At 42.3% G+C, this 24,405-nt stretch overlaps 1 protein-coding gene across 1 annotated transcript in view; it reads right to left on the bottom strand.

The window, feature by feature from the left end:
* The window catches only part of LOC126267297 (nibrin-like), a 179,017-nt gene extending 167,161 nt beyond the window's left edge, over positions 1–11,856 (bottom strand). The window contains exons 1-2 of the mRNA XM_049972374.1: positions 11,415–11,856; positions 11,205–11,338 (exon numbers count right to left, since the gene is read on the bottom strand). Coding sequence (XP_049828331.1) covers positions 11,205–11,338; positions 11,415–11,439 — 159 coding nt within the window. The 5' untranslated portion in view covers positions 11,440–11,856. The remainder of the gene's footprint in view (positions 1–11,204; positions 11,339–11,414) is intronic.
* Between the last annotated feature and the right edge of the window lie 12,549 nt (positions 11,857–24,405).

Genomic DNA, 24,405 nt, shown 5'->3' with positions numbered 1-24,405 from the left:
GGAGATAACTTTTGTGTCAGAGTTTGATTTTGTAAACAAATAATGGGAATAATCTTTAATTCAGGTGGAGGATGGCATCATCAGTACATATACATGTAGGTTATGAGTGTGGCAATTAAGCGAATAAAGAACATAACTGGCACTAAATCTGTCTGAGAAATGAAGGCCTTGATAATTCAGAAAGACAATATAAACAATATAACTGGTAGTCTGGTTACAAATTTGGTAAGAATTGTTAACACCATAGAAATGGAACACATATGCTGAAAAGCAGGTAGGCCTAATGTGAATATATACACCAGCTGACCAAAAGGATCCAGACACATATTAGTTGACATTAATGGGGGGGGGGGGGGGGGGGGGGGGTCCACCCTCCACCTTCATGACAGCTTAAACTCTACTGTGAACACTTTTAATGCAAGGTCTGATTGTCTGTGGAAGAATGGCAGCCCATTCTTCCTCAAGAGCCAAAACCAAAAGTACAGATACAGAATAATGATCAATAATAATAATATATCTGATTATTTCACTGACTATTTGATTCAATGGACTTTGAACTTCCAATTACAAATTCTTAACCTAAAACACGTGAGGATTCACTTTTCTTGAAGAAAAAGTTTTATGTAAGGCTGAACCTAAAGATGACTCTGAAGTTATATTTGATTTAACTTCACAAAATAGTTCATTAAATCATAAGATTATACATACAAAATATATGACAAAAGTAACAAGACTGACAACAATGTGAGCAATCTGGCAACAATATGTTGTTCTGCTTGTATACATTGATGTGCTCATCATCCATCCCAGATGCTCAGTACAAGTGTCACCTCTATACAGTCTTCATGTGATTTTTGAGAGTGTCATCAGTGAAGTTGTATATTACGAAAATGGAATAGTGGCAATGTTATGGCATCAAGTTTTGTGTTAAACTTGGGGAATCCATGAAGGTGACCTTTGAAAAGTTGGAACAGGCCTATGGAAAACATTGTTTATCAAGAGCATAAGTTTTTGGCTGGCTCAAATCATTTCTGGTACCCTAAGAACACATTGAAGATGAATCTTGTTCAGGGAGACCTTCAACTTCAAAAACCAACAAAAATATTGAATGTGTGCATGCTCTCATGATATCAGACTGACATTTAACACTAAGGATGGTGGGTGACCTGTTGAACTTAAACACTTTCGCAGTACATCAAATTTTGACTGAAGTTTTGCACTTGCAAAAGGTTTGTGCTGCAAAACCTAACAACTGAGCTGAAGAAGAATCAAAGAAATGTGTGCTCTCATATTCTTCAGAGGATTTCCAAAACCATAAATGGTTAGGTCATGTGATCACAGGGGATGAATCCTGGATTTCTGGGTATGGTCCTGGGACAAAGCAGCAAAGTGAAGAGTGGCATACTGACTGAAAAAAGCTTCAATGAGCAAGTCAAAGATCAAAACAATGCTGATTTGGTTTTTTGAAAGTAGGGACATCATGAGAAAAAGAATTTATTCCTCCAGAATAAAATGTCAAACAAGTGATCTACAAAGATGTCCTTCAAAGACTCAGGAAAAGGGTGAATCAAGTGGGGCTGGACATTGCGTACAAGTAGATGCTGCATCGAGACAATGCCTGTCACACAGACACTTCAATCATGGAATTTTTGACCTCAAGAGGCAAATCTGGCAATAATATTTTATATTTTTTGCATAAGTCACAAGAAAAGAAGAAGGTCAACAGTGATTTTATAATTTGCACACAAAACTCTTTGGAAATTATCGATCTCTGTGGTTCTTACTAAACAAGTTCCTGATTAATATTTATGTGATGCTACAGGTAGTGATGTTTGATGCTGGATGTCTTAAGACATCTGGGTTCACATCAGGACTCTGGGCAAGCCAATCCCTTTCAGGAATCTTATTATCCACAAACCATTGTCTCACAGATGCTTATTTGCAACAGGGTGCACTGTCATAATGATACAATCAATCTTCATATTTGAACAGCTATTCTGCTGTACACAGTGCACAATGCTGTATAATGTTACCGTATCAGTGTTTTCTTAAGTGCAATAAGGGGACTACACCCTAACCATGAAAAACACCTTCATATTACAATGTCACCTCCTCCATGCTTCTCTGTTGGCAGTACACGTGATGGCATGTAACGTCCTCCAGGTACTCATTACACACATCACCTCCATCAGATTGACACAGGGTACAGCATGATTCGTTGTTCCAATACCACTCGTTTCCAGCCATCCACTGTCTGCTTGAATCACTCTTTACCTTTACCTTAGCGCTGTCTATAGAAATGTGTTTCTTATGACGAGCTGGTTGACCACTGTATGCGATCTTTTTAACTCTCTACACACAGTCTTTGTGCTAGCTTGAGTGCTGGTAGCACCTTGGAATTCATGAATGATTCGTTCCGCTAATTTCACATGTTTTTTCACAATCACTCTCGACAATGATAATCCCTGTTAGCGAATGCATGCGGTCTGCCTGCATTTGGCTTTGGTTTAACTGTGGTTGTTCTTTCATGTTCCCGCCTCACAAACACAGTACCAGGAGTTGACTCAGGCAGCTTTGGAAGGGTTGAAACGTCCCTGATGGATCTGTAACCCGTGTGACATCCAATGACTAGTCCACGTTTGAAGTCACTGAGCTCTCCTAACTGTTAGAATCTAGTGTTACTGTTTCTCTGCTGACATCAGAATACTCACTGCATCCTTTTGTACTAACAAGTCTGCTGCTCATAAAATCTAGTGGTCGATTCTGCATTACATATGGGTGTCCAGATACTTTTGATCACATAGTGTATAGTGGGGCAATTATATGGTAGTAATGTTCCAGACCAAGGCAGTGTCAAATTCAGATGTGATAAGGTATTTTAATAATGGTAAAGTATTGGGGGTGATGGAGTAATGGATTTAAGATGAATATAGCGTTGAAGAGAAGCAGGGTTCTGGTTTAACGGAGGTATATAAGGTACTGAAATGAGTTACTGTGACGAATAAAGTTTTGCAAGAGCAAAACAGTTTGTTGAAGGCAGTTAATGAGATAATGGCTGACATTGGGAATACACTTTGGGGAACTATTGAGTCAGAATGCACTGGGGTAACTGAGCACTGGAAAATGCACTAAGGGGATGTTAAAATCAATCCATGTTAGTGGAATACTGACCCATCTTTATGAAAACAATCTTTTAACAGCGTTTTGGTTTGGCTTCCATAGTCTTATCAACCGAGAAAACGATATGTGATCTCACTAACTCTGCCCTGTAGAAATGAACATAAATAATTACTGCAATCTATCGGAATTTTTCTGGGATTTTGTAATGACCTTTGATTGTGTGGATCATAAAATTCTGCTTGGGAAATTGAAATGGCATGCTGTTAAAGCCATTCTTCTTGAATGGATAAGCTCATATCTTATCAAGAAAAACTAGATGGTCACATTAAGTAATGATAAAACAGAAGTGAGACTATACAAGACTCGTTGCCTGGTCTGCTACTGTTGTCAAACTACATACAATATTTCCCTTGGACATCAGGACAGTGCTGAAAAACTATGATTTTTGCTGATTACATTAGTATTCTGATAAAAGGGCTCAAACACACCAACACCAGACACAGTCAGTAGAATAATCAAACAGGGTTACAACTGGTTCACAGCAAACAGGTTAATTTCTTATCTTACAAAGACACATATTATACAACTAGCAGTCTGCCCCAGCTTTGCCTGGATAGCACCAAGTATCTATGGCCATGTCATTAAGTTTTTAATACACAAAGTGAAATCAGCAAATCCATAGATTCTAGCCTAGTAAAGTCACTGTTAGTTTGTATCCATAAAGGTAAGGTCCTGTCACCGATGCAAACTTCTGAATATACATCTGTCACTGAGTTAGAAAAGATAACAGTACCACCTATTGGTTCTTTGGTATACTACACTCTGATGATCATGTCACTGAGGTAAACATCCGAACTACTAAGCTGAGCAGAAGATTTTACATAAAATTATACATGTATGTGTTTATAATATGTAGTGAGAAGCAAGATAATATGTGACACTCTTGATCTGAGTTACACTGTGCCTTTCTGGTGTATTTAGAAAGACTCACTATTTACTGGGCATTTTTATATGCAACCAAAATGAAATCAACATATAATGAGCAGGCATTCAAAACAAAAAGCAAAATCAATAGATAGGTTTTTCCTAGTGAAGAATATACATAAAACCTATCAGAAGAAGCAAAGCAATGTCATTAAGTTTTTAATACACAAAGTGAAATCAGCAAATCCATAGATTCTAGCCTAGTAAAGTCACTGTTAGTTTGTATCCATAAAGGTAAGGTTCTGTCACTGATGCAAACTTTTGAATATACATCTGTCACTGAGTTAGAAAAGATAACAGTACCACCTATTGGTTCTTTGGTATACTACACTCTGATGATCATGTCACTGAGGTAAACATCCAAACTACTAAGCTGAGCAGAAGATTTTACATAAAATTATACATGTATGTGTTTTTTCTGTGATTATTTTGATGAAATAAAGCCTGTATCAGGTGTAGTCAACTGTTTTTGCCTACTGACCACTTTTGTATATCTGTTAGTAGCAAAATTTTGTACCCGCGCATTAGCTCTACCAAAATGGTGACTTACAAAGTAGGAAAGTAACTTTATGTTATAAAATTTATAAAGCAGAGTTGCTGTAAGTTAAAGCACATAATACTAATTACTTACACTATATGTCAACATTTTATGAGAAGATAATGAAGATATCTTTCAGAGCTGCCACAAGTTTTCCCAAGTGAAATTCCATGATTTCCAGACAAGTTCTTTTCCTAACAAATTTTGAGATCTCAAGGGTAAGTAAATACATAAGTTAACAAAAAAAAAAAAAAAAAAAGTCAGGACTTCCGTATTTCTCCCCCAATTTGAGCAAAACTTTTAAGTACTAACATCAGCATTTTTTGTAATGAACTATTTTTATATGGAGGAAGCAAGTCAAAAGGCATGTCCGTTTCATTAAGACCACAGTTGTTATTTTATTTCAATAAAACAAAACACTTTTGGTGACAAAAATAAGCATTTCAATGGAGTTGCAAGAAATTTAAAATACCTTCACTGATTTCAGAAATAACCTCAGAAAAAATAGGCCTCTTGAAAGGGCTATAGGTGACTGCCAATAAAATGTTGGTTCTACTATGTTCGTTATTGTCAGTTACTAGTCACTGCGTTATGTCTATTATTTTATAGGTATAGTGTGATTTTTCTTTTGAGAAATATATGAGTAATAGTGACTGCCCACTATTTTTCTTCCTATCATCCACACTTTCTAACATATAAATTATTATCAAAGTGCCAAAATGTACTAGATAATGTTTATAAAACACTGCACTTTACAATGTACTTGCAGTCACAATTCCTGAAATCTATCACCAATGGCCTCTGGCCTGCTGAGAGCAGGATAAACCACAAAAATAAGCCGCATTATCCCACACGCAAACAGACCTGGCCTGCAGGCAGAGTGGTGAGACTAGATCTGAAGGGCAGGGTTTGCACAATAGTGGAAAACAATGGGCTTCAGATTGGCAGGCAGATTAGAGATACCCACAGAAATGGCCTGAAGTTCTGGGCTGTCATGGAAGTCCATTCATGTGGCCAGCTATTCATGTGTCTTAGAGACCATGTTGATGAAATGAGACCGCAGTGATCAATCAATGCAACAGATAACTTGCGCAAATAAGTTGAGAATCAATACTAATGAGGATAAGTAGTAACTCACCATTAAATGATTACTGAGCTGCAGACAGGCACATAGAAAAGACAATCAAACTCTCACGGCAAAATTTTCAATCGTAGCCTTTGTCAGAAAATGAGAGCATACACACATCCACGCAGCCACAATCCATGCACACATGACTGCTGTCTCCGGATGCTGCATCAACAATCTCTGAGAATCAGATTAAAAAAAAAAACACTTTTCACGCCTCCCTGCCTCTCGTCGGCAGCTGCTAGGTTAGTGGCAAGAAGTGGTGCCAGCACAGAGTACAAACTGAGGGGAATGGTATGACAGGGAGAAGCATTAAGAATGAGGGAGTAGGGAAGCAGCTCACATACTCATCTGCACTCAGCCAGAAATGATGGATGACATCTCAGAAAACAAACCGTTTCATCTACTGAGACAAAGATGTGATTTTTCCAGTATGTTTTATTTTTTCAAATTTCCCTGATATTTTCCTGGTTTCCCTGATTCATTTGGAATTCCCTGATTTCCAGAAATTGTTGAAATCCTGTCTTTAATCCCCAACTGCCTACTGTCCACCATGAAAGCTGGAAAACAAACTAATGGGTGGTAGGGACCAGGTTGACTGCAACAGGCCTGTATGTCACATCAAGCTATGTTCACGTTACCTGTGAAAATCCCATGAAAATTAACCTGGTAGTTTTGGAGATTAACAAGTTCAAACAGACAGATATGATAGTTTCACAGTTTTACTATTAGTATTGATTCAAAATGACTTACAGGTAACAGGAGAGTTCAATGAGCACAGCCTTTCTAGAAAGAGACTTTCTAAGCATCCAGGTGGAAAATACACTGAGGTGACACCAGTACATGGATAGGTTAATCAGAAGGCTCAGTTCTGCTTCAGTATGTTGAACTGCAGAGAAGAACTCACATACTTTTGTTCAGTACTGTCCTATGACTTTATCTATTGGGACAACTTTCCCAATGGCAAAAAAGAAGAAAAAAAAAAAAAAAACAAAAAAAAAAAAAAAGGTTTGTTACAGAAGCATGGTGTAAGAATATTGTGTAAAGTTGGTAACCAAACATCTTACAGAATCCTCTTCATGGGCCAGTACATATACTCAATAATCGTATCTGTGGTTAATGACAAGCGAATTTAGGATGAATTGTGCAATTCGCGATCACAATGCTAAAAGTAAAAGTATTTTGCATACAGACAATGTATCTCTATCTATGGTTTAGAATGGATCTTTATATTTTGGCACATAAGTCAATAATAGGTTATCAACAGATATATGCTAGATAATAGAATATCCTCAAATATTAAAAAATAGTAGAAGAATACATCAGCCTCTCCTGCAATTTCTAGGAATATTTTGAATTGGAATGAAAATTCATTGTAATGTGTATACTAAACAGATCTTGATTTAGCCAACAGCTGATAGTAGTCTAAGTAAAATTACATGGACACTTTCTTTTAGTATTGGGTAAAAGAATAAGAGGTGAAGCAAGTGGTTCGTTTCCATTTTTCTTCTGATATTTAGAAACATACATGGAGCAGTTAATAAGAGGTAATCATAAACTTTCTGTTTAAGGGAACTGCTGCAATATAATGCGACTCTGATGCAGGTATGTGAGCACCAACATGAAGGCACGGGATCAGTTGGGCATTTGTGTCTTTCTGTCATGCATGTGGTAAATGTCAAAACATGAACTATGGTGATGTTATTAGCAAATGTGCCCAGACAGGGCCAATGCGCTGTTATTCTTTTCTTTGCTGCCAACAAACAAACATGGGTACATATCCATCGGAGAACGGGGGATGTGTATGGGGTAGCGTGTCTGTTGACAAGCACTACTGTGGAGTGGCATGCCAAGTTTTGTGCTGGTTGCGATTCAATAATAGATGCCATATCGCAAATTTTGTAATGCAGAAGTTATGCCAACTGAAGTGGGAGACAACTGAGCACCTACTCTATAGTCCTGATCTCTTCCCGTGTGATTATCATGCCTTTAGTCCCCTCAAAACGGCCTTGGAGGGTCAGCAAGTCCTGTCAGACAAGAATGTCAGCAGGCAGTCATGGATTCCTTCATGCAGCAGGGCACAGTGTTTTACCAAACAGGTACCTTCAACCTGGTGAGCTGGTGGGATGATTTCCTCCGTACTCTCAGTAATTTTGGCTGTCTGGCGTGCAGACTCTGCTCTGTATGGCCTTTGAAAGTAAACTTTTTGATCGCCTCTTATACAAGAAGTTTCCAGAGTTATCAGTATGATAGATTAGCATTAGGTTTTTTGGTAATTTTATAGTTGGTATAAGTTAACTAAGTTGCCTGCAGTCACTGCTTCTGCCTATTAACATACAAATTGTCTAATCCCACACTCTTGAAGATCCATTTTCAGATTGAGACTTTCTGAATGTGATGCGTGAATGACATGAATGAATAATGGAACTGGTCCATATGTTGAATTTTAAAAGGATTATGAAAGCAAATGACATTTGTTCCCTGTATGTAAATATTTAAGACAAACATTATGGACTGATAAACAGTTATATAATGAAATAATATGAAATTTACAAATTGGTTATACAGATAAATGTTCATGCATGGAAAGCAGTAATAGAACTGCTTTACTGATTGTAATTTCACCCACCAGTGAGAAAGATCAATTACAATGTTTATTTGAATTTCTGCGCATTTTTGTCATTTCTCTTGTTTCCTTTGCAAAATATGTTTTCATTAAGTACATACAACTCCTGACACAAAAATATCACCAACAATATTGTCTCACAATTATGATTGATCTGTAAGTAGATTTTGGTTCACAGAAAACATTGTATACAGTTACACATTTATTTTGCTCTGTTTTTGTAGGAATTTTCTAAAAACTTATAGCTGTAGGAAAATATCTCATATATCTGTTTTTGTAGCTTTGATATTCTTATTTTCAGTAACATTTTGATAAGTTTCAGACTACTCAGTCTTTTTTGTAGTGTCTTATGCGAAGGCAAACATTTGCTTCATATACATATGCACAAGTAGGCCTAATGATAAGGGATGAAATGCACGAAGTTAGAAAGATGCTGATTGATGCATATGTTACATGTTATCCCGAATGACTCAGAGGTAAATATGATGTGAAAATTGGTAAAGGATGATAATATGAGATGACAATGAAAAATAAAACAAGCTTTCATTTGTGGGTAACTGACACTTAACTGCAAGAAACATTGCACTAAATTTTGTGTGATTTACAATGGGAACTGCATGGTGCATCTGTAGAATGAGACTGCAAGCCCCATGGACAAATGGGGAAAATTAGTGTTTCCCTCTAGACAATGTCAACCTGCAGCAAGCTCTCTCACCAACCATTGCCCTAGCCAGACCTGCCGGATGGGTACTGAAGGTGTTCTTTTGTGTACAGGATCAGAGATAAGAGAACAGAAGAGCTTGACAAACTAATGAGTCAGCAACACACAAATAATTTTATGGGCAATATGAAAAACATGAGTTGGGCAATCAACTGTGTACTCAAGCACAGAGCAAAAGTGTGCTGAACACTACGAGAGAGATCTTTCTAGTGTAGGACACTTCCTAGGATATGAAAAAGTACTGTCAGCCATAATACACGTCTTCCTTTTCTGAAGGAAAACGGTTTCCCCTAACTGACAGTACACTACTTGACTATCCTAGCCCATATAACAGATGTATGCTATACTGACCTGCAGACTATAAAACACAATCAGTTTTACATTTAATGGCTGGCTGTGTTACAAGGGTACATCAAGTGCAATTTAGTATGCACAAGAACAGGGGCGGCACATTCATGTACTGTTTTGCTAGTAACAGATACGATCATTCAACACACCTCTGATGAAACAGAGGGACTGTAGCGGAAAATTCACCATTGGAGGAAGCAGTAGCATTCTACATACAAAGCAAAAGCAATTGTTCAAATTAAAGTCTCCATGTCAGAGAGAAAAAAGGAACACTGTCTCAGCAGGGCCCATGGTTCAAATCACATGCAAAATTGTGCATAAATCGATTCATTGCAAGTGAAACACATGGAAGTTTTTATTGAAAAGTATTCTGGGCACAGGCATCACGCTGTAGCACCAACAGCAGTATAAGCACCAAAACGTCTGGACTTTTGGAAGTAAATATAATTCCTGATATCTCAAACTGTTGATTATTAGATGAGACACTGAAGGACTTTAAACATGGCTTCAACTGGATACTACAATCTCCACGATTCTCTACAATTTAGTGACAGACATCATGCTATCCTGTCTGCATATCAGGCAACACAAAATACTCTTCATGATGTATAGAGTGAACAGCTTACAAGGCTGAGGCTTGTTCAGGATCAAAATCGGAATATAGGGGAGTCTGCTTCCTGTGTCAATCTTATTTTAAGCCTTAATATCTTACACATGCAACAAATAAATCTGATTTCAGAAACTATTACATACAAGTTAATCTGTATGTCAGCAGTTCTTGGAGATGTTTGTTACAAAACTAGATTGTGTCACATCCAACATTGTTCACATAACATTAAAACCTGAGGTGTATTCCAAGTTTTATGGATCCAGAATTATTCAGATAATGTTAAAGGTTGCAGTTAAAGCTGAACTAGGGTGTTTTAACTGCACGTGGAATCATTTGACAAATCAGTTACAACCAATCTGTCATCATGATGGACATAATTATCAAACAAATTGGTGCATCATGGATTTGTGGATATCACAAGACCACAGTATTGGAGATCAATACGTATCTTATATATTAACATAAAAATGTTACTGGCAACTCATTAGGAAGACAATTTTTATCCAAAAACTGGTGATAGTTACATACTGGAGACCCTTCACATTTTTCAATAAGGCACTACCGGTCAGTTTATTACCAGAAACAAAAGCCTGATATTTTAAATATGGATGTAAGGTGTATTCCTCACTGCTTAGCGCATATTTGCTGCAACTTTACTGAACAGAAAATTAGAGTGGGGGAATAAAACTGAATAATTGCGGCATATTGTTAAATGTTTCCCGTCATTAGCAGCCATTTCATCAGAAGCATGCTACAATGATCTGATAAAATAATACTGGTCCATCACTTATTTTAAAGGTTTAATTCTATGATGGAGACAAATGCACACACTATATGATTGTAACGTACAGCAAATTATCCGATAAGCAATGCACATTATTAAAAAAAAAAAAATATTTTCCAGCTTTGCATTTTATATTTTCAGTTTCACAAACTTTAATTCCAGTTCCAATTGCAACTACTCAGAAATTCTCGGTATGACCGATGATTTTACTGTACTTTTAAATATACTATATACCAAATGTTGAGGAATAATTCTGGGGAACTGGAGATTGTAACAAACATGTAAACAAAAAAGAAAAGCAAAAATAAGTTCAACTGTAGATAGATATCAATCTGAATAACACACACCCAATTCTCACTCTTGTGTTCCACATCTAGTATCGCGTGTTTCCTGCTTATAGACTGATCTTCCCGTAACAACAAATCTGTGTCCTTTCGTCCGACGGTATGTTGTCTCCCAGTCAATAAATAATACCTGTCACCTGGAAGTAAAATATGGTTTGCTGATGCTGTTGAAAGTCTGCTAAAATCTGAAAGGTTGACTACTAGTAGAGTTACCTTTCGAATTACTGAGGATCCACATTTTTCACAAACGGAACACAATATTACAATCTATATATTTATGACAGTCACTACAATCATACTTGTAATCATATATCACTAATAAAACAATTTCTAACCAATCTTATTTTGCATTATAAACATCAACACGCGCACAATATTCAAAACAACAACAAACACCACATCTTTGCTTTACACAGATACTATAACTATTGGGGAACAAACGACATCCTACAGATCATTGTTCAGTCGGTCGACATTCAAGGATATGTTTGTTCATATTTCTGTGCATACCTTCGTGCGTCCATACGACACAGTTTCAATCTACTGCCGAGCAGCCATCCTTCGATCAATTCATACTTGCCGCCACGTTAAGTCAAATCAAAACATTCCACACTGTATTTCAAATGGCGGCATTCACACAGGCTGTCAACGTCAAGTTACGTCACATCAAGATTTAACTGTAAAGCCATCGGCACACAGATCGATCGTTAAGGTGGCGCTCTACGAGTCCTGTGATAGCGGTTCCCCTTTTTCTCGTCACATGAAGCACAAAATAAGTCCTGCGATATTTCAGCAACGTGCCGCGTTCAGTAGAACCGGTAGAAAACAAGAACACTCCCTTCATCACAGGCAGGAACCAAGACGCCATACCGTACTGTATTTGTTGCGTTCATGAGAAGCCCATATTCGATGGGCTTTATATATACTTTACACTCAATGAATATATGTTGTTTCTAAGCTCCACCCCGTTGATTATCTCGAGGAACGAATCGCCATTGGTACGATTTGTTGTAATAGAATGACGAGAAACGTCACATTGGTGGTTAAATGATTTTTGGATTTATTTATTTTCGCATTATAACTCGCTTACACTGTGAGTAAGCTTGTCGGGTTTAGCTAAACTGGTGGCTGTCCGACCTTTGCTTAATGTGATTCAGAAGAAAAAAGGCCTTCAGTTCAGCAACAATAACTTCATTGCGAGCGCGTATTGTCGACGCCCGGCATGCATGGGCTGATCGGAGTTACAAAATTTGCTTCCGGCCTCTACAGAAGGATCCTTAATCATGGGAAAACTTCTGCAGTTATTGAAGAGAAAACAGTAATCGTCCACACAAGCCAGGAGCACGGAACTACTAATTAACTCAAAAAACAAGGAATAATAATAATAATAAACAGAACGTACACTCCTGGAAATGGAAAAAAGAACACATTGACACCGGTGTGTCAGACCTACCATACTTGCTCCGGACACTGCGAGAGGGCTGTACAAGCAATGATCACACGCACGGCACAGCGGACACACCAGGAACCGCGGTGTTGACCGTCGAATGGCGCTAGCTGCGCAGCATTTGTGCACCGCCGCCGTCAGTGTCAGCCAGTTTGTCGTGGCATACGGAGCTCCATCGCAGTCTTTAACACGCGACAGCGTGGACGTGAACCGTATGTGCAGTTGACGGATTTTGAGCGAGGGCGTATAGTGGGTATGCGGGAGGCCGGGTGGACGTACCGCCGAATTGCTCAACACGTGGGGCGTGAGGTCTCCACAGTACATCGATGTTGTCGCCAGTGGTCGGCGGAAGGTGCACGTGCCCGTCGACCTGGGAGCGGACCGCAGCGACGCACGGATGCACGCCAAGACCGTAGGATACTACGCAGTGCCGTAGGGGACCGCACCGCCACTTCCCAGCAAATTAGGGACACTGTTGCTCCTGGGGTATCGGCGAGAACCATTCGCAACCGTCTCCATGAAGCTGGGCTACGGTCCCGCACACCGTTAGGCCGTCTTCCGCTCACGCCCCAATATCGTGCAGCTCGCCTCCAGCGGTGTCGCGACAGGCGTGAATGGAGGGACGAATGGAGACGTGTCGTCTTCAGCGATGAGAGTCGCTTCTGCCTTGGTGCCAATGATGGTCGTATGCGTGTTTGGCGCTGTGCAGGTGAGCGCCACAATCAGGACTGCATACGACCGAGGCACACAGGGCCAACACCTGGCATCATGGTGTGGGGAGCGATCTCCTACACTGGCCGTACACCTCTGGTGATCGTTGAGGGGACACTGAATAGTGCACGGTACATCCAAACCGTCATCGAACCCATCGTTCTACCATTCCTAGACCGGCAAGGGAACTTGCTGTTCCAACAGGACAATGCACGTCCGCATGTATCCTGTGCCACCCAACGTGCTCTAGAAGGTGTAAGTCAACTACCCTGGCCAGCAAGATCTCCGGATCTGTCCCCCATTGAGCATGTTTGGGACTGGATGAAGCGTCGTCTCACGCGGTCTGCACGTCCAGGACGAACGCTGGTCCAACTGAGGCGCCAGGTGGAAATGGCATGGCAACATCCAGCATCTCTACGATCGTCTCCATGGGAGAATAGCAGCCTGCATTGCTGCGAAAGGTGGATATACACTGTACTAGTGCCGACATTGTGCATGCTCTGTTGCCTGTGTCTATGTGCCTGTGGTTCTGTCAGTGTGATCATGTGATGTGTCTGACCCCAGGAATGTGTCAATAAAGTTTCCCCTTCCTGGGACAATGAATTCACGGTGTTCTTATTTCAATTTCCAGGAGTGTATATAAAAGCTAGAAAACACAGCGCCTCTAGAGGTTGGGCGCGGAGCTACACAGACATCGTGAACAGTAATTACGACAGCACACACACACACACACACACACACACACACACACACACACACACACACACACACCGGTGAGCTTGAATTAGCACGCTGCAGCGTCGCTACATCAGTCCGCCGGGCGGAAAGCGGAGCGTCGGCGTCGAGATACCGCGTCGGAAAATGTACCCGACGTCCAGAACGGGTCGGAGGAGGAGGAGGAACAGTGTCAGAAGGCGGATGTTGTGCTGCGTTGGGCTGATGTTGAAGAGCCGGCGCCGGAGATGTTGCGTCAGTGTCTGTAGGTGGATGCCTACGTCGAGGTACTGCTAGTGGCGTGTCAGGAAAAACATACGCAGGTTCAACCCGATTCAACGCAAAAATCTTGGTTTTGCTGTTCACTAGGATATCCATCCTGTGGGCACTGCGCCGTAGCACTTCTTTTTTTTTTTTTTTTTTTTTTTTTTGTCATCAGTCCCTTGACTGGTTTGATGTGGCCCGCCACCAGTTCCTTTCCTGTGCTAACCTCTTCATCTCAGAGTAGCACTTGCAACCTACGTCCTCAATTATTTTGCTGGACGTATTCCAATCTTTGTCTTCCTCTACAGTTTTTGCCCTCTACAGCTCCCTCTAGAACCATGGAAGTCATTCCCTCATGTCTTAGCAGATGTCCTATCATCCTGTCCCTTCTCCTCATCAGTGTTTTCCACATATTCCTTTCCTCTCCGATTCTGCGTAGAACCTCCTCATTCCTTACGTTATCAGTCCACCTAATTTTCAACATTCGTCTATAGCACCACATCTCAAATGCTTTGATTCTGTTCCGGTTTCCCACAGTCCATGTTTCACTACCATACAATGCTGTACTCCAGACGTACATCCTCAGCAATTTATTGCTCAAATTAAGGCCGGTATTTGATATTAGTAGACTTCTCTTGGCCAGAAATGCCTTTTTTGCCATATCGAGTCTGCTTTTGGTGTCATTCTTGCTCCGTCCATCATTGGTTATTTTACTGCCTAGGTAGCAGAATTCCTTAACTCCATTGACTTCGTGACCATCAATCCTGATGTTAAGTTTCTTGCTGTACTCATTTCTACTACTTCTCATTACCTTAGTCTTTCTCCGATTTACTCTCAAACCATACTGTGTCCGTCTCTCCCTATAGCTTACCCCTACTTTTTTCAGAATCTTGAACAGCTTGCACCATTTTATTGCTGTATCTATAGCGCTCGAGAACTTCAAACGTATCTCGTCATTCCTTAGAACTTCCTTATCCCACTTCTTAGCGTATTGATTCTTCCTGACTAATGTCTTGAACTTCAGCCTACTCTTCATCACTACTATATTGTGATCTGAGTCTATATCTGCTCCTGGCTAAGCCTTACAATCCAGTATCTGATTTCGGAATCTCTGTCTGACCATGATGTAATCTAATTGAAATCTTCCCGTATCTCCAGGGAAGTATACCTCCAAGTATACCTCCTCCTCTTGTGATTCTTGAACAGGGTATTCGCTATTACTAGCTGAAACTTGTTACAGAACTCAATTAGTCTTTCTCCTCTTTCATTCCTTGTCCCAAGCCCATTTTCTCCTGTAACCTTTTCTTCTACTCCTTCCCCTACAACTGCATTCCAGTCGCCCATGACTATTAGATTTTCGCCCTCCTTTACATACTGCATTTCCCTTTTAATATCCTTCTACACTTTCTCTATCTGTTCATCTTCAGCTTGCGACATCAGCATGTATATGTGAACTATCGTTGTCGGTAATGGTCTGCTGTCGATTCCGATTAGAACAACCCGGTCACTGAACTGTTCACAGAAACAGACCCTCTGCCCTACCTTCCTATTCATAACGAATCCTACACCTGTTATACCATTTTCTGCTGCTGTTGACATTACCCAATACGCATCTGACCAGAAATCCTTGTCTTCCTTCCACTTCACTTCACTGACCCCTGCTATATCTAGATTGAGCCTTTGCATTTCTCTTTTCAGATTTTCTAGTTTCCCTACCATGTTCAAGCTTCTGACATTCCACGCCCCGACTTGTAGAACATTATCCTTTCATTGATTTTTCTCATGGTAACCTCCCCCTTGGCAGTCCCTTCCCGGAGATCCGAATGGGGGACTATTCCGGAATCTTTTGCCAATGGAGAGATCATCATGAAACTTCTTCAACTACAGGCCACATGTCCTGTGGATACACGTTACGTGTCTTTAATGCAGTGGTTTCCATTGCCTTCTGCATCCTCATGTCGTTGATCATTGCTGATTGTTCCGCCTTTAGGGGCAATTTCCCACCCCTCGGACAAGAGAGTGCCCTGAACCTCTATCCGCTCCTCCACCCTCTTTGACAAGGCCGTTGGCAGAATGAGGCTGACTTCTTATGCCGGAAGTCTCCGGCCGCCAATGCTGATAATTTATCAAAATTTAGGCAGTGGCGGGGATCGAACCCGGGACCGAAGACGTTTTGATTATTAATCAAAGACGCTACCCCTATACCACGGATTACATACCCTTAATGGGGGCCAGAATAAGGAGCTTGTAGAGGCGGTTTAACGCCCTCAGTGCGGAGCATGGCGTGACGACATTGTTCCAGGTCCTGGTGCGCGAAAGTTGGCGACTTGCTATGGCGCGTGGCTTTCGGAGGGCGAATCTTTGATACATGGTCCCTCAAGCGTCGCAAGAAATCCGGCTGGCCAGTAGCAACTGTCTCCATGGCATCAGCGTCTACAAAGTCACCAGGGAGGCACAGTGTTTCTCCATAAACCAGTTCTGCCGCTGACGATCCCAGGTCTGGTTTGAAAGTCGTCTCTAAGCCTAACAAGACCACTGGTAGTGCGGTTGTCTAGATTTCTTCGTGGCACATCAGCGCGGCCTCCAAACAACAGTGCCAGCGTTCGATCGTTCCGTTGTTTGCTGGGTGATAACTTGTGGTCTTATGATGGGTGTAACCACCGAACTTGGCCAGCTGTGAGAACAGGTATGATTCAAATTGCCGTCCGCGGTCAGTGGTAATATGTAGTGGGCACCCAAATCTTGCCAACCAAGTCATTGCAAAAGCGGAAGCTAATGTGTCTGCTGTGGTATTATCCACCGGCACTGCCTCCGGCCAACGTGTCAAACGGTCGATCATTGTAAACAGATATCTTTGTCTGTTCGAAGGTGGAAGTGGTCCGACTACATCCAAATGAACGTGGGCAAAGCGGGCGGTGGCATCAGGAAAATCGCCGATCGCTGCGTGTACATGGCGGTTAATCTTGCAGCGTTGGCACTGAAGACAAGATCGGGCCCACTAGCGGCAGTCTTTTTGCATGCCCGGCCACACGAAACGTTGCGATACTAGGCGGAATGTCGGGCGTACCCCTGGATGGCACATTCCATGTACTGTATCAAAGGCTTGTCTTCTAAAAGCCGGCGTCAGAAAGGGACGAGGTCGGCCTCGAGAAACGTCGCAGTATAGCTGTGTATCTTCCCCCCGGAACATCAACGAGTTTCAGTTGCAATGCGGAAGCCGTATCTTTAACATAGGCAAGGAATTCTTCGTCGTCTCTCTGTGTCTGTGCCAGTGCAGGAAAGGCTATGGTACTGGAAACACTGCTGATCCGTGATAGGCAATCCGCAACAATGTTGTCGATCCCAGAAATATGTCTAATGTCGGTAGTAAACTGGGCCACGAACTCAAGGTGATGAAATTGACGGAGGGAGCAGTTGACACTATTCCGAAGGAAGGCGAACGTGGGTGGCTTGTGGTCTGCATATATCGTGAAAGTTCGCGCTTCTAGTTGGGGGCGGAAATATTTCACTGCTTGGTATACCGCCAGGAGCTCACGGTCATATGTGCTCAATTTTCTCTGTGCAGGCGAAAGCTTGTGGGAATAATACGCCAGTGGCTGCCATGCGTTGTCCGACCATTGTTGTAACGCAGGTCCGATCGCCGTCTGGCTCGCGTCTACGACAATTGCTAATGGCGCGTCGAGCCGTGGGTGTGCTTGCGAGAAGCGCCGCGTCGGCCATGCTCTTCTTTGTTGCCTCGAACGGAGAACGCATGTCCTCTGTCTACTGTTTCAGAGACTTGCTATTTACTTTAGGGCCTGATAAAGCCGCCATCAAAGGTTCCTGCAGCTCCGCAGCGTGGGGAAGGTGTCGTCGATAAAAATTGAGCATCCTCAAAAAACGACGTGATTTTTTGATCGTAGTTGGTTGGGGTAGCTGCAAGATAGCGTCCACGTTCTCGGACAGAGGAAGAGAGCCTTCAGCAGAAATCTCATGGCCAAGAAATGTCACCTCTGACTGCCCAAAAACACATTTGTCCACGTTCAAGACGACACCGTAAAGTTCCAATCGCTCGAAAATCTCTCGCAGATGTTGTCGGTGTTGTTCATGGTCAGCAGAGAACACTAACACATCGTCCAGGTAGGCGAAACAAAACGGCAGCCCCTGGAGAACCGAGTCCATAAACCTTTGCCAGGTCTGAACGACATTGCGTAAACCGAAAGTCACAAATTTGCTTTCAAATAAACCGAAAGGCGTTATTATTGCAGTCTTTGGAATGTCATCATTGGCCACTGGAATCTGTGTATACGCTTTAGCGTAGTCCAGAACTGTGAACACCGTGGCACCATGTAAAGCGTGATTATTAATCCCTCAGTAACGGAACGGGATATTTGTCTGGCACTGTTCGCGCGTTAAGCGCACGGTAGTCACCGCATGGGCGCCAAGCTCCACCCTTCTTGGGAACAAGATGTAATGCGGAGGAGCACGGGCTCTTAGATGGCAGCATTATGCCCTCGCGAATCATGGCGTCAAATTCTGCCTTCGCTAACGACAATCAGTCCGGAGTGAGACGCCTAGGCCGGCATTCTACTGGGGGACCATCAGTCGTTTGAATGTGATGCACCGTGTCATGTGGTATGAACGTGGGAGAGCCGGGCGGCCTGGTCAGGTTCGGATAGTTAAGCAGTAATTCGGTGTACTCACCCTCCGTAGAATGGACCAACTTGGCACTGTGCGTTGCGGTGTTGCGATGGAAACCCGTGACTGCTAAGCCGGTGTACTCACCCTCCGTAGCATGGACCAACTTGGCACTGTGCGTTGCGGTGTTGCGATGGAAACCCGTGACTGCTAAGCCGGTGTACTCACCCTCCGTAGCATGGACCAACTTGGCACTGTGCGTTGCGGTGTTGCGATGGAAACCCGTGACTGCTAAGCCAGTGACGCTGTCTACCAAGCGTGCGTTCGCGACGTCCGGCAGCAGGTGGTAGTGCGCCAGGAGGTCAGCCCCGACGATCGCCTCCGTGACGTCAGCCACTGTAAAATTCCACTCGTACGCGCGACGTAGGCCGAGATTAAGCTCCATCCTCTTTGTGCCATATGTTGCGATGCAAGAATTGTTGGCAGCCGTCAGACGAAAGACAGTTGGCGGCCGGCAACGATGGAGGGCTGTTCGTGGTATGATACACAGGTCCGACCCAGTGTCAATTAAAAACTTTACGCCGGACCTCCTATCGGTAACTAACAGGCGCTCGGAGGATAACTGACAGTTGGTTGCGCCTATGGTCGACCGCCGGTGGTGTTTGGGGTGCGAGCATGACGATGTACACTTCCTTGCCTGATCGCGGAATCGTCTGTGGTACCAGCACAATGGTACCTCGCCTTGCGGAGTGGTAGTACCGCCGGAAGATCTGCTTTTCGAACGCCCCCGTCGGTATCGGCTTCTATTGTTGTCGTCGTCACGTGACAGCAGCGCACCGACCTGGACGCACAAACGCTCAACCTTGGCCGCGAGTGAATCGTGGTCGGCCCGTGCTACAGACGCGGTACTGTTTATACTGTTGTCCAACGCCGCGACTGCGCTGACCTGAGCCGGTGTTATCGCGTCCTGAATCCGGTCTGCTAGTTGCGCCACGTCATCCAGCGGCATGTCCGTTTGTGAGGCGATTGTGACTTTTATTTGCGGCGGCAACCTACTGCTCCACAGCGTTCTGAGCAGACGGTGTCAACTTTGCTGCGTAGATGTCTCAGGTATTGAGAAGGCTTCCTGTCGCCGATTTCTTCCTGTGTCAGAACCTGACGTATCCGGTCCTCTCGTGACGCGGCCATCCGTCGAATCAACTCTGATTTTAGCATGGCCTAAGCTCCAGTCTCGGGCGGTGCTGTGATTATGTCCTGCACCTCGGCTGCGTAACGTTGGTCGAGCTGGGTCGCAATCAGCGCAAATTTAGTTGCTTCGGCCGTTATTCCAGCGCAGCAAAAACTTTGCCTGCACGAACCTGAGTACCGAGTTGTCGGGCCAGAACGGCGGCAAACGGACATCAGTCCTGGAGACGGCGTGCTGTTCGGTCATTACGAGCTCGTTACTTATGTAGCTCACGCCTACTTCTTCTTAATCACGTCGGTTTCTGCTTGGATCACGTCGGGGTCACAACTTGTCGGGTTCGACTAAACTGTCCGACCTTTGCGTAACGTGATTCAGAAGAAAAAAGGCCTTCAATTCAGCAACAGTAACTTTATTGCGAGCGCGTATCTGACGACGCCCGGCATGCACTGATCGGAGTTACAAAATTTGCTTCCGGCCTCTACAGAAGGATCCTTAATCCTGGGAAAACTTCCGTAGTTATTGGAGAGAAAACATTACTCGTCCACACAAGCCAGGAGGCACGGAACTACTAATTAACTCAAAAAAAAAAAAAAAAACAAGGGATACTAAACAGAACGTACATAAAAGCTAGAAAACACAGCGCCTCTAGAGGTTGGGCGCGGAACTACACAGACGTCGTGACAGTAATTACCTCCGCACAGCACTGCACTGACGCACGCGCACGCACCACACACACACACACACACACCGGCAAGCTTGAATTAGCGTGCGGCAGCGTCGCTACAAGCCAATTTAAGGCAATAATCCATTTAACAGTCATGAAAACATGTCTTCATTATTAGGATATGTTGTGTAATTAACTGTGACTGACATTTCGTCGATGAAAGTATACAAAACTAAGCTGTTTATAGGTGAGTTGCAGCATGGCGTAGTTAGTTGAGGCACCACAAAATGGGACTGTAGGTCAGAAATCAAACCCACGTATACTTCGAGACATTTACTTTGTTAGCTTACAGTCGGAAGTAAGAAGTCCAAAGAAAGACAAAAAATAAACGTCCAACTCTCAAAATCAGTTATTCTTTCAAGGAATAAACAATGCACTCTACTGGTCAGTCTCTTGTTCCTGCTCAGCATTCCCCTTAAAGTATGGAGCACATGGGTTGTAAGGGTACTTGAATTTGATTTGTCGTCCTGCTCTGGTACGGACGATCGATCGTTGTGTCGTTGTGAGTGCAGATATGGCTGGTTGTTCTGTAGTCCTCTGATATCTTGGCTTTGTTTCTTCAGTTCGGTTGGGTGTAGACCCGCCTGACCCGCGGTCATCCTAAACTGAAGGAGTGCTTTCGTGCATCGGCGATCGTACGATCCATGCTGATTTCACTCTTTCAATGGACACCCTGACAGTTTTTCCATTTTTCGAAATGTCTGTAGTATGGGCATCACGTCGCAGTTCTTGGTAGGAACCGGTATAAGGAGGTTGTAGAGGAGCCCGTACGGCGTCTGTGCGCAACATGACGTGAGAGCAATTCACCAACACTTCATGCACGATGCTGGTGGCACTCTCATCCTTAACACACGGTCAGAAATGTACTGTACTAGCAGCGGTGGCCCAGCTGTTGTGAGATAGTATGCCAGAATTATCAGCAGTTCTCTGTAAACCAGGATACAGGTTGGCTGGCAGCTTTTCTAGGAGCTCTTTGCGGTGTGGGGGAGTAGCCATGTATGTGAAAAACGGTATCCCATTTGAGTCAATTCATGTTTCAAAGTACTGCACTTAAAAGGGTTTTTAAATGTTGTGCAGGTGTGGTTAGATTTAGTGGAGCTAAACTTCTTACTGTTGTTATTTATAGATTCCCAGACTCCGATTTCACAACATATTTGCTAAAGCTAGAGGAGGTTCTTGGTTTACTTTATAGGAAATACAAAGAGTTAGTTATATGTGATGACTTCAATATTAATTGTATAAGTGATTGTGTAAGGAAAAGGATGCTGGTAGAACTCCTTAATTCATATAATCTTATGCAAACCGTATTCTTTCCAACGAGAGTGCAAGGGAACAGTAGAAGAACCATAGACAATATTTTTGTTCATTCCTCATTACTAGAAGGAAATTCTGTTAGCAAAAAGGTGAATGGCCTTTCAGATCATGATGCACAAATTTTAACTCTAAAAGATTTTTGTGTTGCATCAAGTGTTAAATATAGTCATCAGCTGTTTAGGAAAGCAGATTCAGTTGCTGGAGAGACATTTGTAAACCTCATCAAGGAACAAGAGTGGCAAGATGTTTATAGCGCTCATACAGTTGACGATAAATATAATGCTTTTCTCAAGACTTTTTTCATGCTCTTTGAAAGTTGCTTTCCGTTAGAACGTTCAAAACAGGGTACTAGCACAAACAGGCAGCCTGGGTGGCTGACTAGAGGGATAAGAATATCTTGTAGAACAAAGTGGCAATTATATCAAAACGTTAGAAACAGTCACAATCTAAATGTAGCAGCCCATTACAAACAGTATTGTAAGGTGATTAAAAAGGTTATTAGGAAGGCAAAAAGTATGTGGTATGCAGATAGAATAGCTAAGTCTCTGGATAAAATTAAAACCATTTGGTCAGTCGTAAAGGAAGTGGCTGGTCTGCAGAGACAGGTAGAGGATATAGAATCAGTGCATAGTGGGAATATCCGTGTTACTGATAAGTCGCACATATGTACAGTATTTAATAATCACTTTCTGAATATAGCAGGTGAACTAAATAGAAACCTAGTCCCAACAGGGAATCATACAGCGCTCGTAGAAAAAAGTGTTCTGAGACTGTTACCTGAAATGCTCCTCCATGATACTGACAAGAGGGAGATTGAGTTAATAATTAAATCACTAAAGACCAAGAACTCTCATGGATATGACGAGGTATCTAGCAGAATACTGAAGTATTGTTCAATGTATGTCAGCCCAATACTTAGCCATATCTGCAACTTTTCCTTTAGGAGTGGTCGGTTTCCTGACCGATTAAAGTACTCGGTAGTGAAGCCACTTTATAAAAAGGGAGACAGGGATAATATTGACAATTATAGACATATTTCTATGCCATCGGTGTTTGCTAAAGTTATCGGGAGGGTTGTATGTACAAGGTTGCTGGAGCATTTAAATTCACATAATTTGCTGTCAAATGTACAGTTTGGTTTTAGAAATGGCTTAACAACTGAAAATGCTATATTATCTTTTCTCTGTGAGGTTTTGGATGGATTAAATAAAAGGTTGCGAACGTTAGGTGTTTTCTTTGATCTAACGAAGGCTTTTGACTGTGTTGACCACAAAATATTACTGCATAAGTTGGACCATTATGGAGTAAGGGGAGTAGCTTACCATTGGTTCGCCTCTTACTTTAAGAACAGAAAGCAGAAGGTAATTTTCCACAATATTGAGAGTGGTAGCGATGTTCAGTCCCAATGGGACACTGTTAAGTGGTGCGTTCCCCAAGGGTCGGTGCTGGGGTCACTGCTGTTTCTTATTTATATAAATGATATGCCTTCCAATATTACAGGTGATTCAAAAATATTTATGTTTGCTGATGACAACAGCTTGGTAGTGAAAGATCTTGTGTGTAATATTGAAACATTATCAAATAATGTAGTTCATGAAATAAGTTCGTGGCCTGTGGAAAATAATTTGATGCTAAATCATAGTAAGACTCAGTTTTTACAGTTTATAACTCACAATTCAACAAGAACTGATATTTTAATCAGACAGAATGGGCATATTATAAGCGAGACGGGACAGTTCAAGTTCCTAGGCGTTCGGATAGATGGTAAGCTGTTGTGGAAAGCCCATGTTCAGGATCTTGTTCAGAAACTAAATGCCGCTGTATTTACCATTAGAACAGTATCTGAAATAAGTGACATTTCAACACGAAAAGCAGTCTACTTCGCATATTTTCATACACTTATGTCATATGGTATTATTTTTTGGGGTAATTCTTCTGATTCAAAAAGGGTATTTTTGGCTCAAAAACAGGCTGTTAGGGCTATGTGTGGTGTAAATTCGAAAACCTCTTGTCAACCCCTATTCAATAGTCTGGGAATTTTGACATTGCCCTCACAGTATATATTTCCTTTAATGTCGTGTGTTGTTAGCAATATTAGCTTATTCCCAAGAGTTAGCAGCTTTCACTCAGTTAATACTAGGCAGAAATCAAATCTGCATGTGGAATGCATTTCCTTGACTCTTGTGCAGAAAGGTGTGCAGTATTCTGCTGCATACGTTTTCAATAA

Source organism: Schistocerca gregaria, chromosome 4 (assembly GCF_023897955.1).
Source record: "Schistocerca gregaria isolate iqSchGreg1 chromosome 4, iqSchGreg1.2, whole genome shotgun sequence".
Taxonomy (NCBI): Eukaryota; Metazoa; Arthropoda; class Insecta; order Orthoptera; family Acrididae; genus Schistocerca; species Schistocerca gregaria.
Note: the sequence above shows the minus strand (reverse complement) of the source record. Positions and strands in the feature narration are given on the sequence as shown.